This window comes from Thalassophryne amazonica, chromosome 6 (assembly GCF_902500255.1).
Source record: "Thalassophryne amazonica chromosome 6, fThaAma1.1, whole genome shotgun sequence".
Classification (NCBI taxonomy): domain Eukaryota; kingdom Metazoa; phylum Chordata; class Actinopteri; order Batrachoidiformes; family Batrachoididae; genus Thalassophryne; species Thalassophryne amazonica.
Window position 1 is genome coordinate 113,441,559 of NC_047108.1, and position 27,073 is coordinate 113,468,631.

The window sequence follows — 27,073 nt, forward strand, 5'->3', positions numbered from 1 at the left end:
TACTTGAAGCTTAAAACAAAATCTACATTCACCCAGTTTTACCTCAACATTAATTACAGCAGTCGTGTGCAAGGACACTCGCTGTGTCACATTGAACACCTGCCTCAACGAAACACATATTGATAATTACTGTTTTTAAGAATACATTTCAGGGCTGGGCGGTGTGGTGGGTTAGTGGTTAGTACTGATGCCTCACAGCAAAAAGGTCACAGGATCGTTTCCCCCCAGTGTTCCCTCCGGGTGCTCCGGCTTCCTCCCACATCGAACGATATGCAGGTGTTATTGGTGACTCCAAATTGACCATAGTGTGTGTGAATGGGTTTGTCGCATGTGGACCCTGCGACAGATTGGCTTCCTGTCCAGGTGAACCCCGCCTCACACCTTATGACTGCTGGGATAGGCTCCAGTCCCCCTGTGACCCTCGATTAGAGTAAGCAGGTATAGAAAATGAATGAATTTTAGGGCTTTGCAGCAAACGTCTGCAGATCCAAACCAGGATGGTCTGAGATTAAAGCGGGCAAGCAGCATTATTTGAACACACTGAATGCTGGTGCCCGTTATTCCAGGTCAAAGGTTACAAATTCGAATGATTTAATTTTACCAAGCAGCCTGTGTTTGCTACCACTGGGTTGCAGTGGTAGCAGTCAAAGCAGCTCATCCCACTCTTCCCTATTCTCGGCCAAATTCTGCAACTCTTCCCTGGAGGTCCTAAGGTGTTCCTAAGCCAGTTGGGGGAATATAATTGTTCCAGCATGTCCTGGCTCTTCCCTGAGGTCTCCTACTGAGGTCTCCTCCCAGTTGGATGTGCCTGGAAACCTCCCTAGGCAGACCACAGGGGGCATCCTCACCAGGTGCCTGAACCACCTCAACTGGCTCCTTTCAACATGAAGAAGCAGCGAGTCTACTCAGAGTCCCATTCAAATAGCCAAGCTTCTCACCCTGTCCAAGAATGTAAGCTCAGACACCCGATGGAGGAGTCTTATTTCCGCCATTTGTATCTGCAACCTTATTCTTTTCATCACCCAAAGTTCATGTCCGTAGGTGAGGATAGGAGCGTAAATTAGGAGTCTCACCTTCTGGCTCAGCTCCTTCACCACGACAGTGTGGTACAGCTTCCATAAAACATCAGATACCGCCCCAATCTGCCTGTTGATCTCACAATCTGACTCCCCCCCCCCAGCTCATGAACAAGACTCAGAGACACTAAAAATATAATAATAAATGTACATAATAAATATAATGGGTCATGTTAAATATGAACTAATGAAGAACAAACGTGAGACACAGAAGGATTGCTGCTGGGTTTTGTGCAGCTTCTGGATAAATGTGCTAAAAAAATGTACATGAAGTTTGCAGAAACTCTGCAGTTGATTTCCAGCAGATTATTAAATAATTTACTTGAAAATATGAGGCTTTTCAAGGGTTTCTAGTTTTCTTAATAGTGAAAAACACGCGCGATGATAAACAGAAATCTGGAATATTACAGCAGCGGTTAGACGTTTAAAGCACAGCAGCTTTGTTGCTCACCTCTCTTCATTCATTTTCTTCTTCATCATGTCTCTCCTCCAAGCTGGCATCGATGCCAGGCGGGCGGCTTCCTCATCAGCCTGCAGATAGACACATGGGTTTGAGACGGAGACAGAAGGTCAACATCGGTCAGTAATTACAAAGAAATCCTGCAGAGAGGCTCTGTTACCCTCCTCTGACACACACACACACTGCTGTTGTATGAAGTAACAGTGTGTAGTTAGGATGAGCTTCTATCATTTTAAATTCTTTAACACAGATAGACAAGCTGTCCTTTTGTCTCCGTCCTCTGTGTTCTTGCTTCATCCTGGTGTTTAGCTCAAAGTTCACTTTCCTGTTTCGTCTCAAGAGATTTCTGCAGTATTTCAGCTGACAGAACAAGTTCAGTCCCACTGCTTTTGAATAAAATTCTAGATATCAGCAACTGAGAAACGTCAGACATTTTTCTTTTTACTTCACATAGATGCACAATAATTGTAGCCACATTTAGTGTTCAGAACTAAACATTTTCTGACACAACTTAGATGGTTGCAATTTATTTAACCAAAAAAAAAAAAGGCGGGGGGGGGGGACAAAACAAAACAGGAATAGCAATAAATAAACTAATGAATTCATAAAAATGAATACAAATAAAATTAAAATTAACAACAAAAATAATTAAAAATGAGTGACTATTACAAGAGTTGGAAAAGTATGTTTTTTTCTTCCAATTTCGGTGTGATTTTCAGGAATGACGATGCCACCAGTTCTTCTGGCATTAAAGTGTAATTATTGAATGTGTGGGAAAGTGTAGGAACACGGACCCACAACAGGGGGCGCAAATGAACAGACAATGGAGAAAGTCAAATCACAAAGTTTTACTGTTGTGAATTCACACAACAAACACAACAGATTACAAATACAGCAGTAACCGAATTCCAAAGGTGTCGTGTGGGCAGGCTCGAACGATAGGAGACGTCTGTCCGAGTCGAACCGGAACCACCCGATTTCCTCTGCCACCGAACCCCGGGGATACTGGAGGCCGCCAAGTCCCGAACCCCAGGTGGCCACTGCCTCCGCTCGTCGGATCCGGTACTGCTGGCAAGGAACAGAAACAGTCAGGTGTGGGTGCGGCTGCACCCAGCAACACCGGGGTGGAAACACCACCTCCACCTCTTGTCAGGAAAATACAGGTGAGTGCAGGAATGTGAGTACTTATCCAAAATACAGTCTCCTGCTGTCTTTTCTCTTTCTGTGTAAAGGCAAAAAGTATTTAATGGTCAAAAGATGATCTGTTGGCTGGATACGTTACCTCCTTGGTAGAAGCGATATCTCGGCAATGAGTGGAGATGCCTTCCTGCTGATATACCTCCCTGTTGAGTGATATCAGCTGTCTCGTCCTCAGGTGATGGGTGACAGCTGTCACCCTGGCTGCTCCTGTGAGGCGGCAGCGCCCTCTGGTGCCTGGAGCCCGCACTCCAGACAGGGCGCCCTCTGGTGGTGGTGGGCCAGCAGTACCTCCTCTTCAGCGGCCCACACAACAGAATGCATTAGTTGAATTCTCAGTTTGTCAGAGAATCAACAAAATCCCAATCATGTGAAGCCAAACCAGTCTTTATGATGTCATTAAGCTTGATGGTGAAATATCAACTGCTTTAGAATATGTCTGCTGTCATGGAGGTTAAAGTCTGTCAGTGTAATCCAGAGGAGATTTTTGCGCTCTGAGGAGAAAACCCGACAAAAACTGTTTAAGTTTGTATCACTTAGATTAATGATGTTTGTCCAAATCAAGTCAAATTGTTATTACTGTTACTTAAGTTAGGTTGGATCAACTTACTTCATTGGAGTGTTACCCACTGAAGCAATTTTTTAGGCTCACCCAGAATGCTATTTTTTCAGTGTAGTTTATGCAAAGCAAACAAACAAACAAACAAACAAACGACTGCCAATCACGAGAAAACCATAAAAATATTTGAGCAAAATTCAATAATTTTATAGGTAACTTTAAGATCACGGGCTGAAACACTAACAACGTACATTTTAACACAAACCTGACATCCAACTATAAGTTCCTTCAGCTGCTCCTTGTTTCACCACAGCAGATCCCAGGTGCATCTGCATGTTGATCTGGCACAAATTTTAAATTGAATACCCTTCCTGAGGCAATACCACATTACATGGAGAAATGTGGCAGGGTGGGATTTGAACAGGGAACCTATGCATTGAAATCAAGCACACTAACCACATTGCCACCACCCCTGCTAAAACAGGACATCCAATTAAATGAGCTAAATTATCAGGATAACTTTGCACATTTAGAGACAAAAACATTAAAATATGCACACTGGACCATAGTGAAGAATGTGAGGCTCTCAATTTACCAGTTGATTTACGCTCCTGTCCTCAATTCAATTTATTTCTTTTATATAGGGCCAAATCACAACAAAGCTGCCCCACGGCGCTTCACACCAAGTAACGTCTAACCTTAACCAACCCCTAGATAAGAGCACGGACACAGGCGGCAGTGGTAAGGAAAAATTCCTCTGATGACATAGAGGAAGAAACCTCAAGCAGACCAGACTCAAGGGATGACACTCGGCTTGGGCCATGCTACTAACACAAGTTGGCATACAAATATACAGGAAATTTTGGAAGTTGGTGCTGGTGCACTGGATGAGAGGCCTGCAGAAGAAGACACCCACTCCCCTCTCTGGATCGAGCCGCTCCTCAAAAAAGAGAGAAAAACAATCAGGTGGCAGAAAGACAACAAATACAGTATAATTTTTCAGCATTAAACAAGAAAAAACAGAAAAAATAGTAAGCTTCACTCAAAACCCAGACTTTAGATAAAGTTGAGGCTTCTCCATCATGCATTTGATGAGAAGTCCACACAAGGTGGTTATTCCACAGGCAGGGGTCCTCCCGCACTTCTCATGCCATCAGTGGGCCTGTTCCTGCCAGCAGTGTCCATTTGAAATGCAGACTGGAGTGTGCAGCCTGTTAGTCCGGCATCCTGTGTTCAGTAATCATCCCGCTATCTGTACCTTCGACAGTGAGAAAAGGAGCAGAATGTAGTCTCTGCACCTAAAACTGCACCTAAGATATAATTCATCAGCAGTAAATCAACAGGAAGCAGAGAAAATACTAAGGTGATCGCCGGCCACTAGCCCTACGCTTCACTAACAGACCCAAAATTTAGATGAAGTTGAGGTGCCCTTGCCCACTCCGTTTCCTAATAAAATGAATTTAAAAGGGTAAAAAGCATAGAAACACACTATGCCAGTATGCTAGCCATACGAAAGGAAAAATAAGTACTTCTTAAGTATGGACTTGAAAGTCTCTACAGACCCTGATTGTTTTATTGATGCAGGGAGATCATTCCACAGAACAGGGGCACGATAAGAGAAAGCTCTGTGACCCACAGATTTCTTATTCACCCTAGGGACGCAAAGTAGTCCTGCACCCTGAGAACGCAGAGTCGGTATGTGGGGTTTAAGTAGGTCAGCTAAGTAGGGAGGTCCCAGTCAATGAACAATTTTATAGGCTAGTAGCAGAACCTTAAAATCTGATCTCACAGATACAGGAAGCCAGTGAAGAGATGCAAAAATGGGTGTAATATGGTCAAACTTTCTGCTTCGTGTCAAAAGTCTGGCAGCAGCATTTTGAACCAAATGGAGAGCCCTAATGCTGGACTGTGGTAAACCAGAAAATAGAACAGTGCAGTAGTCCAATCCAGAAGAAAGAAATGCATGAATCAGGGTCTCAGTATCAGCCATAGACAGGATGGGACAAATCTTCACTATATTTCATAGGTGGAAGAAAGCAGTCCTCGTAATATTTCTAATGTGGAGGTCAAAGGACAATGTAGGATCAAAAATTACCCCAAGGTTCCTCATTTTGTCAGTGTGATGTATGACACACGAGCCTAGGCAAAGCATTAACTGGTCAAATTGATGCCAATGTCTCAATGGACCAGGAACCATCATTTCAGTCTTGTCCGAGTTTAGAAGTAAGCAATTGCTGGGCATCCAGCTTTTCACTGATGCAAGACAAGGCAATTTTTATTATTTTATTTTATTTTTACTTCTATTTTGTCATTTGATTTTTATATGGACCACAATGGAAATAAGTGTTTTCATTTCTTGTGTCATACATGCATTGTATTTACAATTATATTATGTACGTACACTGAACTTACTAAATAAAATCACAAACGTACTCACGCTTTTTATATACTCATAGAGATGATTTACTACCCCCTGCTGAATTGCCGTGTGAGTCCAGAATGTAAATACGAGGTCTATTAGAAAAGTATCCGACCTTATTATTTTTTTCAAAAACCATATGGTTTTGAATCGCATGTGATTGCGTCAGGCAAGCTTGAACCCTCGTGCGCATGCGTGAGTTTTTCCACGCCTGTCGGTTGCGTCATTCGCCTGTGAGCAGGCTTTGAGTGAGGAGTGATCCACCCCCTCGGCATATTTTCATTGTCAGGAAATGGCAGAATGATTTAGGCTTTTTTTCCATCAGAATTTTTTCAGAAACTGTTAGAGACAGGCAGCTGGAAACCATTCGAAAAATTTATCTGGCTTTCGGTGAAAATTTTACAGGCTTCACAGAGAATAAGGACTGTTACTACAGCTTTAAGGACGGCTTTAAGGACGCTCAGCGCGCCGCGCTCCGTGCCACCATCGAGAGCCACAAACCACCGGATCATTTCTAAACGGATGGCTCTGTGGAGCCGGGACCATCGTGTGCACTTTCTCTGGTTATCACAAGAGCTGGACATCAACCATTTTCCGGCAGATTTCACTTTTAACAAGAGATTTTGTCATGGAAAGCCGAGCGGAGGCTTTGCACGTCAGGACCGATTCGCTGATCGAGCGAGACAAAACCACCTCCGTTTTGGTCTCACAGGACGGCTTTGAGATGGCGTTCAGACAGCTGTCGGTGGTTTTCCATCAAGTGATTATCCAAGAAATTGTGGATGTGCCTGGACATGCCAGAACATATCCCGCGAGGCTTCATCACGGCATTGCTTTGCGCCATGCGGCACCGCCGCGACGCGCGGAATTCCTCCGCACGTCTGTCTCAATGTGCCGAAAAAGTGCTGATGTCCACGTCTTTTCATAATTCCTGTGCTAGTCAGACGACGTCCCGGATAAAACACAGCGTCCAGTTTGGAAATGAACGGCACATTCCACTGTTACAGGAGTTTTTGTCATCGAAAGAAGAGCGGAGGCTTTGCGCATCGCTGCGGTGCCGCATGGCGCACAGCAACGCCGTGATGAAGCCTCACGGGACATGTTCTGGCATGTCCAGGTACATCCACAATTTCTCAGATAATCACTCGATGGAAAAACCACCGACAGCTGTCTGAACGCCATGTCAAAGCCCTCCTGTGAGACCAAAACGGAGGTGGTTTTGTCTCGCTCGATCAGCAAATCAGTCCTGACGCGCAAAGCCTCCGCTCGGCTTTCCATGACAAAATCTCTTGTTAAAAGTGAAATCTGCCAGAAAATGTTGATGTCCAGCTCTTGTGATAACCAGAGAAAGTGCACACGATGGTCCCGGCTCCACAGAGCCATCCGTTTAGAAATGATCCGGTGGTTTGTGGCTCTTGATGGCAGCACGGAGCGCGGCGCACCGAGCGTCCTTAAAGCCGTCCTTAAAGCTGTAGTAACAGTCCTTATTCTCTGTGAAGCCCGTAAAATTTTCACCGAAAGCCAGAAATTTTTAGAATGGTTTCCAGCTGCCAGTCTCTAACAGTTTCTGAAAAAATTCTGATGGGAAAAAAAGTCCAAATCATTCCGCCATTTCCTGACAATGAAAATCCGCCGAGGGGGTGGACCACTCCTCACTCAAAGCCTGCTCACAGGCGAATGACGCAACCGACAGGCGTGGAAAAACTCACGCATGCGCACGAGGGTTCAAGCTTGTCTGATGCAATCACACGAGATTCAAATCCATATGGTTTTTGAAAAAAATAATAAGGTCGGATACTTTTCTAATAGACCTCGTATTAATGTCTGCTGTTCATTGTTGTTAGCGTCTCTAAAAATATTAGTATTATCAACATTTGGTTTTGTTGCCGTTCATCCATGACCCAAAATACATAAATGGCAAATGTCAGCTCTCCACAGTTTGTGCATAATCCAAATTGCGCGCATGCATGCACGCACAGCTTTTTGTCCTTTCTGCATTTTGCCATAAGCAGGTGTTTTTAATTTAAGAAACAGATGCTGTGCGTCAAATTAAAAATGTGTGTTGTTCAAATTTGGTGAAAATCTCATGCATTTTGTTCATGTTATCTTCTTCTTCTTTGTCTTTCGGCTGTTCCCGTTAGGGGTCGCCACAGCAGATCAATCGTCCCATCTCACCCTGTCCTCTGTATCTTCCTCTGTCACACCAGCCACCTGCATGTCCTCTCTCAGCACATCCATGAACCTCCTCTTTGGTCTCCCTCTTCCCCTCCCGCCTGTGGCTCCATCCTCAGTATCCTTCTCCCTATATACCCTGGGTCCCTCCTCTGCACATGTCCAAACCATCTCAATCTCACCTCTCTGACTTTGTCTCCAAACCGTCCCACCTGAGCTGTCCCTCTGATATGTTCATTCCTAATCTTGTCCATTCCTGTCACTCCCAAAGAGAATCTCAACATCTTCAGCTCTGCCACCTCCAGCTCTGCCTCCTGTCTTTTTGTTAGTGCCACTGTCTCTAAACCATACAACATAGCTGGTCTCACTACTGTTTTGTAAACTTTCCACTTCACTCTTGCTGATATTCTTCGGTCACAAATCACTCATGCCACCTTTCTCCACCCACTCCACCCTGCCTGCACTCTCTTCTTCACCTCTCTACCACACTCTCCATTACTTTGAACAGTTGACCCCAAATATTTAAACTCATCTACTTTCACTTTCAACTGCACTAATCCACTGGGCTCCCTCTCATTCACACACATGTACTCAGTCTTGCTTCTACTGACTTTCATTCCCCTTCTCTCCAAAGCATATCTCCACTTCTCCAGACTAGACTCAACTTGGTCTCTACTCTCACTACAGATCACAATGTCATCTGCAAACATCATAGTCCATGGGGACTCCTGTCTGATCTCATCTGTCAACCTGTCCATCACCACTGCAAACAGAAAGGACTCAGAGCTGATCCTTGGTATAATCCCACCTCCACCTTGAATGAGTCTGTCATTCCGCCTGCGCATCTCACCGCTGTCACACTATTCTTGTACATGTCCTGCACTACCCTAACATACTTCTCTGCCACTCCAGACTTCCTCATACAATACCACAACTCTCTCTTGGCACCCTATGATAAGCCTTTTCTAAGTCCACAAACACACAATGTAACTCTTTCTGTCCTTCTCTGTACTTTTCCAACAGTATTCTCAGAGCAAACACTGCATCTGTAGTGCTCTTTCTCGGCATTAATCCATATTGCTGCTCACAGATCTTCACCTGTTTTCTAAGCCTAGCTTCTACTACTCTTTCCCATCATTAGCACACAAAAAAAAAAAAAATCAATCCACTGTTGAATACAATGATGATGAACCATGATCATGCTCAAATTCAAACTTGTCCAAGATACTCTCCTCTAGAATGCACAAAAAATGTCTGCTGTCTGGACAGGCACACTGACTAATCAAATCAGTAGTTAGCTGTGACTAGAGGCTGGCTTGTTAGCATTCCATTCGGATGCTCACAGGTGACCTAAGGTGACGGCCAGTTACCTTTGGTGCTTTGTGTCTTTGGAGGATTCTTGGGTCCCACTGGAATGACTTTGTGGCAGAAGAATGGTTACGTAGGGAGCCTCAGATGAGGAGCATCACTGTCATCATGAATGAGCCTTAGCAATGACATTTAAGCCATGTAGCATGTTTCTCTAGGTGTGATCCAGCACGCATGTACCTAAGGGTTGAGGACCCCAGCAAATGGGGAACACCAAGGTCATGCCCATGTTTTGAGCAGTGGAGATGGATTGGTTGTCTGCCTGGGTGGTTGCCATCCAGGATCAGGGGTGGCTCAATAGTGTGGTGGATGAAGTGATGCACAGCACCAGCACATACTTCTAGATCTGACTAAGAGTTGGAGACGACTGACACAGGGCCATTTTAATCTTAACTGTGGCCACTGAGGGCAGAGTCTTGAAAACCTTGTGTACATCTTGGCATAATGGTTATATGTCAACGTGAAACTTGGTACACAAGGTCACCTCACTAAAACCTTGGACATGAAGTGTAGATTCTACTTCACTAAATCCTTACACAAGATCAAGGTTGGGCTCAGGGATTCAGTGTCTGTCTGTCTGCACACACTACATAAACAACAGGACACATTCTGCTGGACAGGGTATAAAAGTTGTCATCAGTTTGTCCTATAAAAAGGATTAACTTTACATATGAACTTTCTGTTGTGTTACTTTCTATTTCCATTCACTGACTGAGCTTCAAAGGTTTGAAATAAAGTCCACTGAATATGCACATGCAGAATTATAAATCCAGCCCTCTGTCCTTGTGAAGGACACAAGCTTGGGAGATTAAAGGTGGAACAGATTACGTCCACATACTGGACACAGGTATTAACAAACCACACAGGTTACAGCCAACAAACCTGCACATAATCACCAATCTGTACATTTTGACACGTTTTCCAGCTGAATGTTTCCCTTTAAGGCTGGCAGTTGTTTAAGGTTCACTGTAACCTTGTTATGTCTGCTGTAAGCCACGGATAGCGTGACAGCGGGTGGTGCTAAGAGGGTTATTTGAAGGGTAATCGTGATGCCGGTGAAGCGACACTATGAGAGTACTTTGGGGCTTCCAGGCTACAAGTGTTCAGATGGATTATGGATTCAAGAGGTCATTGACAGTGATGCTCAGTCCAGTATACGGGTGTGATAATCCAGTTTCACACTATGTCACAAACAATGAGAGTCTGTGAGTCTCCTTGGACATTACATCAGTCCACTGCAGTTTACTTCTCCAAACAAGACCAGTACCCAGTTACAGCTAGGCGGACAGGGACAGTGCAGATTCAGTGTTTTGTCCAAGGAAATAGACACACAGCATGAGTGGGAATTGAATGTAGGTCTGCATATAGGAATACCAGCTCCTTATCCCATAAACTACCTTCTCTGCTCAAACAAAAACTCTGACCAACCCCCCCCCCACCTTAATGTTTCAGGTGTGTGTAATATTCAGTTCAACCACACTGGAAACAGCATTACAGAAACCTCATGCAGACCAGACTGAGCGGGGTGACCATCTGCATCAGATGTAGACGTCTTACAGAAAGAATTATTGACATAATCACAAAAATGCCATCAAACTTTATTCCTAACCAATGTAGAAACAAAGTAATAAAATAAAGGAACACATAATAAATATGGAAGCTTTTCACAACTCTTTTAAAAACAGCTCCATCAACAAAGTAACAAAACGATAAATCAGACTTCATGGAACAATTTGTTTGAAGTTATAACCTTATTACGTGAACTGTTTACATTTTCTATCAAATTTACAATCACCAATCACTGCTAATGAGAGATTAAATTTTATGTTATTCTCTTGAACAACTCTTTATCAAAAAAAGTTATGCTTTGTAGTTTGTAAAACAAAGCAGATCGTACGTCCTGTGGTCACTGACTTGAGAACAAATTAAGAAACAACAGTCAAGTTAACATTCTTGCAAATCAAATGGAAAAAGTATTTTCTTTAGGTTTTAAACAAGATCACATGATTGTCAAAATAAACAAACAAAAATAAAAAGTGTATGTTTATCAGAATCAGATTTGTTTGCAGTAGATGTAGGTAACTGATGTGAGATGTGGTAATTTTGCATATTCACTGAGAAAGATAATTTACTTCACTAAAAAAAATACAACAGTGTTTTTGCATTTTTGCATAATGCTACATTAAAAACTGGAAGCACTCACTGATTGCTGATTATAAATTCAACATTTTGTGAAGTTACAGCTTAATTTCTCTGATTTTCTTGGTTACTTGCAACATACGAGGTCTGTCCATAAAGTATCGTACCTTTTTATTTTTTTCAAAAACTATATGGATTTCATTCATATGTTTTTACGTCAGACATGCTTGAACCCTCGTGCGCATGCGTGAGTTTTTCCACGCCTGTCGGTGACGTCATTCGCCTGTGAGCACGCCTTGTGGAAGGAGTGGTCCCGCCCCCTCGTCGGATTTTCATTGTCTGGAAATGGCGGAATGAAAAGGACTTTTTTTTCCATCAGAATTTTTTCAGAAGCTGTTAGAGACTGGCACCTGGAAACCATTCGAAAAATGTATCTGGCTTTCAGTGAAAATTTTACGGGCTTCACAGAGAATAAGGACTTTAACTACAGGTTTAAGGACCCCTTTAAAGGACGGTCGGTGCGCCGCGCTGCGAGCTGCAACGATGCGGCACAAACCACTGGATCATTTCTAAGCTGATGGCGCTGTGGATATGAGACCGTCGTGTGCTCTTTCTCTGGTTATCACAAGACCTGGACATCAGCCATTTTCCGGCAGATTTCACTTTTAACAAGAGATTTTGTCATGGAAAGCCGCGCGGAGGCTGTTGCGCGTCACGACCGATTCGCTGATGAAGCGAGACAAAGGAACACCTCCATTTCGGAGTGTTAGAGGACAAGTTGGGACATGTCCAGCTCTCCACAAGTTCTTTTATACTCACTCGACTGGTAAGCACTGAAAGCCGAGATAGACAGGCAGGGCATGCACGAACCCGGTGCGAGAGCTTGTGCATGTGACAGTGTCTTTCAAGCAGGAACAGTGCGAGGTGCACCACATTGCGCCGCTTATGTGCAATAAATAAAAATAAAACCGCCGGTACCTGTGGGACCACATAGCGCTGCTATGTGGAATAAATAAAAAAGAAAAAACACCATACCAGCCACTGGACATGAATCCGTGCCTTCCAAAGCTCTGATTACCAGTCAGCAACTTTACCACTGAGCTACTGAGCTGTCCTTTGAAAGCTGCAGGAATCTGCCTCATATCAGGAAGGACATGGAAGTATTACAAAAATTAAAATCACACACGCCATATAAAAACATCGCATTTATCAAGCGAGCAATACAAAATGAGTCCATCTGTTCCTATGTAAATGACCCATGGTCACGATATACGGCCATGAAATGACATGAATGAGAACCAGTGTGTTCTGATCAAGTCCACTCCACTGGTTCCGGGCGTCCAGTCCCCCGCGCGTGTTCTGCTGACACGTTTGTCTTGTGGACGGCGCGCCGTGGCACAGACATCCGTCATGTGGAACAGAGCTCACATGGGTGATGTGATGGTTCAGATCACCCGCTGCGTGTTCTGATCTGACGGGCCGTTTCAACCTAGCAGGCTGTCGGTGTCCTCTCCGTGCACGCGCTTGCTCACTGCAGCTTGTTGCCGCGGCGATATGTTTTTATTTATGTCCATGTAAGTACAGCAATCAGACACACGCAACCTCACAGTGGACAGTTGTTAGTCCACGTCTGTCCAAACACAGTAGGTGTTGTCCAGCTGGAATGTCCAGAATGACAGATCACCGACAGCTGCTTCTGTCAGTGGCCACACCTCCTGTCAGTTCTCAAGCGCACACATCAAAGCCACAGTCGAGGGGGACTTAGACAATTTCTCTGCAAGTACGACAGTGGCTGTCTGCAGTCTGTTATCTTGCCAAGAGTACGACTGGCCACACATTTTCTAAGTGCAGTGCAAACACGGATGATTTGACACGGCTTGCACATGATTCCTGTGTCACTTCATCCAAACTTTGCAATATGTGTGAAGGGGCCCTTACACTGTTACCAGTAGTTAATTTGTTGTTGTATGTCTTTCACTGTCATTAGAGGTACATAAACATCCAGTATGTCCTTCATCGCACTGGAAAAAGTCAAATTTTAATCTTCGATATGCATGGTCAGGGTGTAAGGCTGCTGCTCTCACCAGCCAGTGAGGCGTCTGTAATGTTCTGTTGCCGCTCACTGAAAAAACATGTAACGTCTGGTTCTACTGTCTGTTGCAGAACGCCAACACGAGGGCTTGAAGATGCATCAATAATTGCTAAAAATAATTATATGAAATTAAACTGACATTGGATTAAATCAGTTGAGCCCCATTTATATATTTGTTTTTGCCTCCATTGTAAAACAAGAACTAAACCACCAGAATTGTCTATCTAGTTACAGTCGAACAAGAGTTTTTCAAAGTCAACAGTTCAGAGAAACCATCATCTTTCCGACAAACCGTGAGTTATTAAAGCCACAACAACATGAAGAGTAATCTGGAGTAACAAACTCCAAACAATCTCCTTCATGACAAGATTTCCCAAACAACACTGTTAAGTTTTATGGCAGATCTTTTCCTTACAAAACCCTTGAAGCAAAGCATCATGGCAACCAATCAAAATAGATTCATGAATCTCTGTGAAAGTGGAAACGATCAGCAAAGTTAAGTGCAGCAGGAAGCCTGAGATCAGCCTCGGTCTCTGCACTCTTTTATTTGCATTCATTTATGAGATTCTGCTCGTCGCGATTTCTCTCTTCAGACATATGGAGCCACGGGTGCCGGCCAGGATTTTGGGCCCCATAAAAAGAAATCTTACTGGCCACCCCCCATATTATTTTGTGAATATTATAATTATATTAGGGCCTCTCTGGCCCCTAGAATGCTTCTCCTTATTCTCCCCTTTTCAGCACCCCTGATGGGCCACAAAGTCTTCATATGTCGAAAAGCTCCGCTTCTTTTTCTTTCCAGAATGCAAAGCTTCGCTCTATATATCTGATAATCTCCTCATTGCTGAACTCTTGAGCTCATAGATCACTTTGATAGAGTCTTCCGTCGTTTCCTCTCTGGTGGAGGTTTGATACCAGGTTCCTCTATGACGTTGGGGAGCAGCAGGTGAACCTCTTTCACTGGATCCGGTTGTGAACTTGTTGGTTTTCTTTGTGCATTTTCTGCTGTTGTTTTGCTGTTGCCATTTGAAACCGCGGCATCAATTGATGATGTTTTTTCTGGGTCTTTTGTGTCGCACTGTGTCCGGTCCTCAGATGAGTCCTTCACAGTTCTCTGCTCCACCACTGGAGCGCTGTTGGACACGTCATCCTGGGGTGTACCGAACGTTAATGATGGGGAAACATCTGCTTGTGAGGGTTGTGAATTAGGTTGTGAAGGGTGGTGTAGGCTGAGCGACTGTGCCAGGGACGAGGAGGTGCAGGGTGAGGAGGTGTGGAGGTGGTGGTGGATGAGAAGAAGGAGAGGGACAGATGCTTGTGTTGGCATAATAGACATGTCAGGAGACATAGAAGTAGAGATGCGGTCATCACACCGCCACCATCACCTGAGTCTCCAAAATACTTCAGTTTTATGTCTTCAAAGCCGTCTGCCCAGTCTCTTTTTCCCCTTTCGATCTCCTCCATGACCTCTTATGAAACTGCCTTATAACCTCCCAATTATGACTCCCAAGACGGTCAAACATCTCATAGCACAACAGATGTCGGAACTTGCGCTCACAGGCGAGACATGTTCATTTCCAGCAGCTGGGAAGTACCCAAGCATTGAAGAGGTCAAGCGTTAGGCTCTCATAGCTTCACTGGTGAGCCCTTGATGTGTGGCAAGAAGTGCTCTGCCAGTAGATCATCTGGGCACGGCTCAGCCTGCGGATCTGGCGCATAGGGACTTGGCTCATAAGTTGTCCTCCAGTGACCAATCAGATTCCCTACTACCTGCTTCGACTTCATGAAAAGGAGCAGTTTATCATCTTCACTGTGCATATCTTCACCAATCTGGGCACTGACTGGTTGTAATCATCCCAGACTACATCCAAATTATTCCTCTGTTTCCAGTATACTTAGACCGGTAAGATTCAGTGATCGTGTACTTCCTCCAGTGTTCAAGTAAACAAGAAAACGATTCTCTCTTTCCTCATTTCAATGCATTCTGGACATAGCTTAGGTCGGTCTGTACCTCCAAGCTTCTTGTTAGCTGGTCATTATTTAACACTGGGTCTGCAGAAAGAACTTGGTTGAACTCTTCATTGTTAGTGGACTGATGACCTCAGAGGGTGCATACATCTCAAAAGCATGAGATGGGAACAATTACTGGCTCCTCAACAAGTTGTAACATATCTCCATTAGTGTGGGAAAGTGGGACATCAGCAGGGGAACAAGGCACCTCATCCTTATGAACGGGCTCTGGATGAGAACCTGATTCACTGATCACAGGCAGGACCGCTGGCGTTTGTATACTTTATTTGCACCATATCCTCAGACTGATTCTGAATTTCATAATTGGCTTTCAGACTCTTCACTGAAACGCCGCACTGCTTTATCTCTTTCTCAACATCCTCTCTTGTTGAGAACGATTGAGACCGTCCAAAAACTCCAGTGGCAGCTGTTCCAGCTGCGGCTGGCTGACTTGAGCTCACATCCCTCATACCTTCCTGAGAATATCCTAGGAACTATAAGATCCAAGATGTCAATCTCCTTGCCACCCAGGGTGGCGAGGAGAATGGCCATGCTCTTCAGCAGGGTAAAATCTGACTGCACCAGCTGGAAATCTTCAGCTTGACCATGTACCTGCTTTGGGTTGACCGAGAAGTGCCCTTGGTTGAGGCAGCAGAGGACTGGTAGGAGCGGGTGAAGCTGTTGTTTCCAGTTCTTCCATTCCTTCTCAACCTCAGAGACCTTATGCAATGACGCAGGTTCTCAATCTGCTTCTCAATGCGGATTAAATCCTCCTCGGTCATCAATTCTCCAAATGGCCCCAGAATTGCATTATGGGTGTGGGAGTAGTGCCATTCCTGGGACTGGGGTAGTGCCCACTTGCCGCAAACATATCAGAGGTCAAGGAGACACAAAAGACAAGAAAACAAAAGGGAAGGAGGGAGGATTCCTTGAGGTTGGAGTTCTTGGTGTGAACACACACGTCATGGCAAATCTCTCCACACACAGGATTTACATGGATTTAGTGGTGCAATGGCACGGCCCTCGTTACAGGTATCAGACCTCTACTAGAATGTTTGTGTTTTTTGTCACAGAGAATAAAGGTAAAAGTGGCCTTTTAAAGTAATGAGCAAACTGTATATTATACCAACATTCAGCACAAAACATCGACGGAAGTGTTAAATGTGTAACAAAACTGCATCACTTTTGGTTACAAGTGCAGCGTGCCACATGAGGTGCAAAACAGTCCACACTAGACATTCTGATTTCATCACTGACACGAGTTCGAGTACAGTATCTCGATACACTACCAGCAATATGATACATATAGCGATACATGACGATACGATGCGATACGATTCAACCCCCGTTCCCAATTCGATGCAATGTGATATGTATTTGATGGCGATTTCAATTCCTCACAATGCGATACGATTCAACATGATGCAAAGAAATTATACCAAAAATTTAAATAGAAAATAAGAAGCTGCACTTCAGTATGGTACTATAGTATTATCTTCTTCTGATTCTTCTAGAGGCAGAGAATTTGTTTTACTCCTTAGAAGCAGCAAAATTACCAGATTCAACATTAAGGAACAGGAATCGGTTCCCTCATTTGTGGAACCTGTTTAATATCACACTGTCAGAACCTAAACAGTAAATAGTAACACATCACTCTCAGTGAGTGACTTAAAGTGAGTCACTCACTGACAGAACCTTGGCAAAAGTAATTTGAGATACTTTCTTAACCGTTTTGCTGGAGCTCGGTTTGCAATCTGCAGCCGGTTGATACCGTTTAGCAGCATGGCGTTCTTTGGCAAACTACCTGAATCTTGTCAAGTTTCCCATCTTTTTTTTTTTTTTTAAAAAGCCAACGTATCTCCAAACACCTGATTTAAATGTTTTAGGTGCGTCAAAAATCTCTTCCGACTGCTGCAGCTGTTCTCGTTATAATGTGTTTTCTGGTTTTGTCCGTGTTCAAAACACAATTCAGAGCAGTGATGGTAGATTCATTGTGCCTCAGAAAAACAAAAAAAAAAAAAAAAAAATTCAATGCACGCACGCAGCGAGCGATGCACGAATTTCACACTTCAATTGAATCGATGCACACTGAAATAAAATCGATACACCTGTCGCCGCATGTTCATCTAGATACCGATTCATATAGATTAATTTCCACATGCCTATTCCACACCGATCAGTCAAGACCATAGTGGGCATGGCCAAATGTGCAATAGACCTAAAACTGTCGACCCAGAGAGATACAGAGTGACAATATTAGTCTTTCTAAACAGTTTAAGGTTACTGATTAACAGATTAATGAGCTGGATGCAAAAAAAACAAAAACAAAACAACAAAAAAAGAGACAAGCAACGAGAGCACTAAGTATTTTTTTTTTTTTTTTTTGGCCATTTAAAGTTATCTGCGAATTATGACTTTGAATATAGAGTACTGTGAAATGTATTATTGCTATTGTTTTTTTTATTGGTGTAGTGTGAGTGGAAGCAGCATCACACCACTGAATCAGCATGTAACAAGTTGGAGGTGAAAAAAAAAACTCCAAACAGCAGCGCACTCTGTCAATCCATGCATCAAGTGTGATCAGCAATGTTGCCGAAGAATCCAACTCACTCCACTCCACAAGATATGACCAATGACTACTGAAAACACAACATGCAGAACCATACTTACAGAGCAATAAAAAAAAAAGTCATCAGATGTTATTTATAAGTGAACAGGTAGCAGTTAAGGCAGCATATTTTCCAGATGTAATGTCACTTTTTAAGTTGTTTTTCTTTTTAAACTAGTTTGGAAGGTGCTGCAGTTTATACTCTGTTACATACGTTCGTTAACACAACAACAACCAATTATATTAGGCATCCCAGGAATTAATGCACTAAAGGAACTAAATTTCAATATAAAAAACCCTATATAATAAAATAACCCAACGCATGAAACCCAAATCTATCCACGTTTATTTGTCCAGCTTGCTAATTTGTAATATAAAGTCCTTGTGTTGAGCAACACCATATGCTGTAGTGTGCACATGCACTACAGAGTGCATGTGCACACTACATATGTTGTTAAACTCACCCACGGGGAATCTATGTCAGAAAGTGAGTTCTATATTCAGAAAAAGATAAGCCTTGTATGGCAGGTGTAATTTATACAGAAAAATATTTCACTTACGTTTAAATTATCTATGATTTTGTAGTATGTTTAATAGAGAAATCACTGGTTTCCAACTCTAGTCATGTTAAACACTTCTGAATGCTGTACTCAAATGCGACAACTGCATCATTTGCAGGAATCTTTTTTTTAAACTTTGCTGAGGAAGTAATCCACGACAGTCAATGAGGTGACCTACAAATCCAACAAATGCTCAAAACAACAACGAAATAATGCTAACAACTTACTTTTTAAATTTCCAGTTGGTTTATGTGTACTAAATACATAAATAACTATGGCCATGTATGTTTTTACTACCAGTACTTTAAATTAAACATGAAATGCAAGAATGCGATAAGTCTAGTCTGGGAGTATGCACTGGTACCACAATCTGGTGCATCCACCACACCATGGAACTATCCTGGGTGCTGAATGGTAACCACCAAAGCAAGCAAATGGCCCATCTCCACCTCTGGGAAGTAACCATCTCATCTGCTACAGCCAGGTGAAACATGGGCATGTCCTTGGTCTTCTGCAGGCACTGGGTCCTCAGCACTGAGGCACTTGCATGCGGATCGGCCCAGTAACCAGAGGTGGGACAAAGCCACCATCAAGTCACTCTCAAGTCATGAATCAGCAAGTCTCAAGTCAAGTCTCAAGTCATAACGACCACCAATTATAATGACCACCAATTGTTTGCAAGCTGACTTGAGACTTGACTTGGGACTTGCAGATTAATGACTTGAGAATGACTTGACAGTGACTTCATGCCACCTCTGCCCAGTAAACAGGAAGCACTGAAGCTTCAAAGACCTGGACCTTTCATTCTCCTGCAACATCTCCATCCAGTAACCTCATGACTCTTTATAACGGTATATTGCAGTTTCAGTGTTTTGAAAGACATAGTTCTGCATTCACATTGAGCCCAAATGACGGTGTTTAACTGATACCACATACTGTATTTCATTTTCAAAAATTTATGGACATTCAGACGTCTGCCTATAACACTGCTATCAAAGACGAGTACAACACTCAGTGGTTTGCTGTAACATAACTAAGGATGTCTTTTAGCCTGATGGTCAGTTCAATACTGTCAGCGTCATGTTGAAGATATTTGACTTCCTTGTGTTTTTTTGTTTTTTTTGGAATGGTATCAGGATTAACATTTTTGATATCAATAATCTATCCACCAGTTAACTTATCCAAACTCAAACTGTGATTTCCACCTTGCTATTGTATGATGTTAAATTAAAGTAGTGTAAACATTCATCTTGAGTTTTAGCAAACAATGTTTTGATTCAAAAAGAAATGAAAAACGGCAATCCAGCAACCCATGCCATGCATTTATACTATAAATACACTCAAACACTCTCAAACATCATAACGCTGAACAAGAGGCAGAACTCGAAATAACTGATTGAACTGATTACCTCAACTTAACCTTTAACACTTTCTAAACTTATGCACTCAAAAATATGGTACTCATATTTGGACAAGTTAGTGTTTTGAAGTTCGTGTTATACACTCAAAAATATAAACGCAACACTTTTGGTTTTGCTCCCATTTTGTATGAGATGACTCAAGATCTAAAACTTTTTCCACATACACAATATCACCATTTCCCTCAAATATGGTTCACAAACCAGTCTAAATCTGTGATAGTGAGCACTTCTCCTTTGCTGAGATAATCCATCCCCCCTCACAGGTGTGCCATATCAGATGCTGATTAGACACCATGATTAGTGCACAGGTGTGCCTTAGACTGCCCACAATAAAAGGCCACTCTGAGAGGTGCAGTTTTATCACACAGCACAATGCCACAGATGTTGCAAGATCTGAGGGAGTGTGCAATTGGCATGCTGACCAGCAGGAATGTCACCAAGCTGTTGCTCGTGTATTGAATGTTCATTTTCTCTACCATAAGCCGTCTCCAAAGGCGTTTGAGAGAATTTGGCAGTACATCCACCAGCCTAACAACTGCAGACCATGTGTAACCACACCAGCCCAGGACCTCCACTCCAGCATGTTCACCTCCAAGATCGTCTGAGACCGCCCACTCGGACAGCTGCTGAAACAATCGGTTTGCATACCAAAGAATTTCTGCCACAAACTGTCAGGAAACCATCTCAGGGAAGCTCATCTGCATGCTCGTCGTCCTCATCGGGTCTTGACCTGACTCCAGTTCGTCGTCGTAACCGACTTGAGTGGACAAGCTCACATTCGCTGGCGTTTGGCAGTTGGAGAGGTGTTCTCTTCACAGGTATGCGAAGGAGATGTGTTGCACTGCATGAGGCAAATGGTGGTCACACCAGATACTGACTGGTATCCCCCCCCCATAAAAACAAAAACTGCACCTTTCAGAGTGGCCTTTATTGTGGACAGTCTAAGGCACACCTGTGCACTAATCATGGTGTCTGAATCAGCATCTTGGTATGGCACACCTGTGAGGTGGGATGGATTATCTCAGCAAAGGAGAAGTGCTCACTATCACAGATTTAGACTGGTTTGTGAACAATATTTGAGGGAAATGGTGATACTGTGTATGTGGAAAAAGTTTTAGATCTTTGAGTTCATCATCCCAAAATGGGAGCAAAAACCAAAAGTGTTGCGTTTATATTTTTGTTGAGTATATATAATACAAGCAATACAAAAAAAGATAAATCAATGAAAATAGCATATTAATGTATCTTTTTTTATTAAGCATTCAGACAAAAAGAGTGAGGTTTTGATCAAGGAAACTCCAGGTGTCTAAACAACTTGTTCTACCAACTGAGCACCTATTAGTCCCGAAGCCTGCCATTAAATGGGCCCTGGGCTAAATTATTAAGACCAGAGCATTGATCAACTCTGGCCCCTTAATGGTACTGTTTTCGGTACTGGCGAAATTAAGGAAACATCTCTCTCTCTGCAGGCTCCTTTTAGTTGTTTTTTTTCATGACAACTGGATCAATACACTTGAATGTCTTTGATGAATGATGGAACATTGCGTTTTTATAGTGTTCTGAATTTGCCTGAGAACACTGAAATGTCCACTGTTTCTCTGGCTTTCCTCCCAAATACAGCTATCATTTGTACGACGCATGTTTCAATCAAGACATTAAACATAATTTCACACAGGCTGTTTTTTTTGTAATAATGAATGATTTTCACTAATAAAGGCATGAAAAAAAAGCTGACAGAGGAAATGTTCTCCATTAAATATGGTCTTATTGTTCTGATTGTCACATCTGGGACACATTTAAGGGACACTGTCCACTGTTCTTTGGGTTACAGAGATTTATTGCAGTTCACAGCTTCAGTTCATGTCTGTGTATATGTCCGCATTAAAAGGCGCTGCTCCCTGTGGAGTTCCACAGGAGCGACCTGCGGAGTACTCAGTGCGCATGTGCCAAACACTGTAACAATGGTCTATTCATCAAACTCCTGGAAAGAACCCATGCAAACACAGGGAAAACTCCACACACAAAGAACCAAGAAGGTCAGATTCAAAGTCAGGACCTTTTCACTGTCAGCAGCACTATTTGAGAGTTCATTTAAATCAGTATTTTTACTTGAAATAACACTAACTGAAAACATTTGAAAAAGTGAGAAAAAACTTTTGAGTGCATAAACTTAAAAAACTGAGGTAATCAGTTACATAAATCCTTTTGAGTTCCACCCAACTGCTCACTTGTAGAGCGTAAAACTCCAGCAAATAAAGCAAAACAAATTTAATTAACACCTATCCCCTTCGTGTGTCTCAAATTAAAACATGTTTGACTTCATGTGTAGAATTTTAAATTTAATTAACCACAAGTGGGATAGAACGACAGAACATAGTAAAACTCCTGGAACTCCTTCAAGGGTGTCTTAGAACTCCTACCTTACGCTTGTACTCCTCCTCTTCCTGCATCTTGACCTGAAGCTTTCGCACCATCACCTGTCGCTTCCACTCTGGGATGGCTTTGCCCTGTTCATCCAGGGTGGGCACCAGCGCCTCCACATCTGCAAGGCTCATCTTCCGCCCTGACTCTGCTCCCGCCAAGCCGCCGCTGCCACCGCTGCTCCCATTGATAACAGAGTTGGAGGAGAGCTGTTCGTAGCTTGTAGAGCTCGACAAGGTGCGAGCAGATCCGGAGCCGGTGGGGCTCGGGTGACGGGCGGGCTGGTGGTGGGCTTGCTGCAGAGTGGTGGAGATGAGGGCGTGGCTGGTGGACTCGGTGTACGGGTCTCAGGTGGAGAAGCGGTGCTTCCCTGGTGAGGAATAAAAACATGGAGGAAACCTGGTTTACACCTGGTACTCATACAGACGGTTTTTCCATCAGATACACATGGTCCAAGAACAGAGCAGTGCAATCCCACACTGTGCACAGAAGAAGAAGAAGAAGAAGAAGAAGAGTGGCTGTATCTGAACAATCAGGCTGCTCTGGATGAGGTTTGTGTGGACCTACGTTGGTGCCGGCGGGGCTGCTGTTGGAGTAGACGGTGGTGTAGCCTTTACTGTGGGGCGTAGGCTTCAGGCTCTTCCCGGCTTTGATCTCTGCCAGCAGCTCCGAGTTGTCTCCAGTGGGGGACATCATGTTGAAAGATTGGTGCCTGCAGACAAAGGGAGCAGAAAAGTGAAACCGGGCAAAAAGAAAGAGGGACAGAAAGAAAGGGTGAGATAGACAGAAGAAGGGAAAGCAGAGAGGGCTTGGGTGGTATTTCAGCTGCTAATATTTCATCCAATCAGGCAGGTGACAGCAGTGACCTGAATCATGCTGGACTGTGAAAGGAGGTCATTATGGTTAACTTCAGTTACCTATTAAATCATCTTCTGTACCGTCCATCTAGATTATTTTGTGGATAACCAGGTCTGCGAGCATTTGGACTGTGACTGTTTTTGCAATATTGGCTCTGAACTCCACCAAAAAGGAATTACATTTTAAGCTTTAATACATGTGGATAAAAGAAAACAGTTCAAGATCTAGACGTCCCAGAGACTTATCATTCTCAACAAGGTGAAGAAATATTGGAAGAAGCATAATTCTCTAGATGACAGCAGGACCACTGAAAGTGCTCACAGACTCAAACTCCAGGCTTGTGTCTCTCACATGCCTTCTGGAAAACTCCAGCTGCAATTTCCCATCTTTTTAAAAATATCCCCCTCTCTGTTCCACTCCACATGAAGCTGTAGAAGCGGTGATGCAACAGACAAAAGTTGCACCATGCAGTTTCTCTCCAGTCAGCCACAGAAGACTAACTCCTTCAGACTTGTGCAGGGTGTCTTGGTGGCTTCCCTCACTACAACTGCCCCCTGAAGGCAGAGTAGTTTGTTTTTATTTCTTAATGATAGATGTGAATTAACTCAAGTACATATTCAGTGACTTGAAAATGCTCATGTATCCATCCCCCAACTTTGGCAAGTTGGGGGATGGATACATCACAAAAGTGAAGATTTGTATGATAACAAAATCTTAATAATCAAGAATAATCCTTATATTTAGATTGTTTCATGATTAAGACCACTCAAAATGGACTGTGTATAACATTTCTAAATGTTTCATATTCAAAATGCACTCAACTGTGGTTTGCTAAGAGTTTTTAAACTCCAAAAACAAGGAAGGTTTTTGCATGCTCCATCTTTCACAAAATGTACGTTCACAATCAGAGATTTTCCTGAAATGATGTCATCTTGGGAACTTAGCACCTCCTACAGGTGGGTGACACTCCTCCACTTGGTGTTCATTCCGCACACAGAGTCTGCCTCACAGCCCTCCAGCTTTAATTTTGGCTCCTTGAAATGACTCAGATCTTGTGGTTCCTGTCACTTCTCTGAGCCATCTGGACCAGAGTCTGCAGTACTGTTCACTCAGGTGCAACACAGAACTACAGTAGTTATTTCACCGCCGCTCGCTCCCAGTGAAATTTGAGCTGCATCCCCTTCAACAGAGGGGGCGTGGTCAGATGACGTCACACACCCAACTTGTTCGGAGCAGGGCTGAAACGGGTTTATAGACTAGAATCCAGCCGGTCTTCGTAAGAATCTTCAAGGCATGATTTGGGGACTTGTGAGACCGAGTATGTAAACTTGTTGAAAGGTTCTATAATCTATGTCCACGGGAATGACTTTTTGTCTAACGAGCGGTTACTTAGCAGCTCGGTCTCATGTTTTTTTTTGTTTGTTTTTTTTACATGCCCCCGCTTTTGTGACACTTTTTTTATTTTGTTATTCATAGTCTTCCCCTTCTCCTAACTCTAACCATAACCATAGCGTAAGTGTCTACCCTCCCCAAATGTTAACCATGACCCCCGACCCCCTTTCATCCCATATTTTGCACCCCCGTCACAAAAATAATTTGTGCCCCTCTTACGAAAAGCACCCCATTTTCGTACCCCCATCACAAACCCATACATTAATGTACTTTTCATAACCACAAGCTGCCGTGACTGAGACTGAGGTGTACGTAGGGAGAATCCGATGAAGAATCTCACTTGCATTGTGACGTTTTGGCCAAGTGGCACATTTCTCTCTGTACGCTCCAGCACGCACCTGTCTCAGTGCTGAGGACCCCAGCGACAGGAGAAGACCAAGAGGACGCTCATGTTTTACCTGGCTACAGTAGAGAGATGATTTTGGAGAGGTGGTGATGGACTGGTTGTCTGTCCAAGTCATTGCCACCCAGGACCAAGGGCGTTTCTATGCTCTTGTGGACGCTTGGGGAATGTCTCTGATTTAGTACAATTCTATGGGAAACTACCGCTGTTCCTCTCTTACAGATCACGTTCATTGTGTACCTCAGACAACCATCTTCTCTTGCTCTCTGGGTAAATTCATATAGAATTCTTTCCTCAGGGTTGTGCGTGTGACCAGTTCATTTTAGAATGTAACCAGTTTTAGAATGTAACCACAAAGTTTGCATCTCTGGTTTAGTACATTTCTACGTTGAAATGTTCAGCATCCGTCACCGACAACCACGCCTGCTTTTAATACGTCATCAATCCAGCCTACATAACCATCCAGCAGGTGGCGACACATCTATGAGATATTACATAAACATTAACCACTGCTTTTCAGACCGACTGAGTGCATCAAAATTCACGTCATTTTAATCAGCTAATCTTCATCATCATTTCCCTTTCACTTTGGTGAATAACAAGATGATAATTTATTGTTTGTGAGCTATTATGTTCCTATCCAGAAGGTGAGAGACTCCATCTATCATGCCTATTCTCCAAACATTTATGACAGTAATCAATATTCTATCCAGACTGAACACGAGCTTTGTCAAAAGTCTAAAGAAGACAAAGATTATTAATTCAAGATTATTTCTTAGCAGACAATCAAAACTAAGCAGACACACAAACTGCTTCAGAATGTTACTTTGTGTTTAATGGACCCAAAAATTAATAACGATGAACTTATCTATTTCTAAAGCCTAAAGGTAAACAAACTGATCTGCCATCGACCCTCATCTACTAATATATAGCTAACTGGAGACAATTTATTTAATTAATTATTCATTCATGTTCTATACCTGCTTACTGTAATCAAGGGTCACGGGGGGCTGGAGCCCATCCCAGCAGTCATAGGGAGTAAACACCCTACACCATACACCCTGGACAAGACGTCAGGCTGTCGCAGGGACGCATAAAGACAAAAAACACATTCACACCTACAGACAATTTAAAGTTTCCAATCCACCTAAATACGTGTCTTTGGATATGGGAGGAAGCCGGAGGACCCCGAGAGAACCCACACAACACGGGGAGAACACACAGAAAGGCCACAGGTGGGTATCAATCCCATGACCTTCTTGCTGCGAGGCAACAGTGCTAACCACTAAGTCACAGTGTCACTATATATATACATATATATATTATATGTATGTTATGAATCCATTAGTTAATACATTAAAATAAAATGTTGATTAATAATTAATAAATTGATTATTGTTAAAATGTAAACTGTAAATTTCCAATTACTTCTCTATCAGATAAATGGCGTTATTTAAACCTTTATTATTAGTGTCAACAGAGCTGCCACTAATTTGGGTCCTGTGAAAGTTGTGCTGACAGCGGCACCATATATTTAATTAAATGCAGTACATTGGAAATCTGAATAGAAATGATCACATCACCAATACTAATGTACTAAAAAAATAAAATATGTGAAAAATATAGGACCCATTAATAAAAAAGCTATAACCAGAGGAGACAGTCAAAATTATTCCAGCAGTTACACGCTTAATTGCAAACATTCCTTTTATACACAATTATTGTTGTAAATAAAACAGAAGAAGCTGTATCGAGCTCACCTGTTTCAGTGACTCTAAACCTCTGAATTCAGATTTCTTCTCGCTCTCATCGATGTCTCATTTTGTAAAAGTCTTCGTTAAGAAAAATAAATAAAAGAAGAAAAATGTTCCGTGCTGGACATGAAGCCTCACCAGCCTGCTCCCCCCCCCCACTCTCT

General features: G+C 43.0%; 1 protein-coding gene across 1 annotated transcript in view; it reads right to left on the reverse strand.

Annotated features, from left to right (window-relative positions):
* espn (espin) overlaps positions 1 to 27,073 on the reverse strand; it is a 142,370-nt gene that overhangs the window by 4,445 nt on the left and 110,852 nt on the right. Inside the window, 4 exon segments of the mRNA XM_034173173.1 lie at positions 1,528 to 1,607; positions 22,502 to 22,773; positions 22,776 to 22,872; positions 23,070 to 23,214. Coding sequence (XP_034029064.1) covers positions 1,528 to 1,607; positions 22,502 to 22,773; positions 22,776 to 22,872; positions 23,070 to 23,214 — 594 coding nt within the window.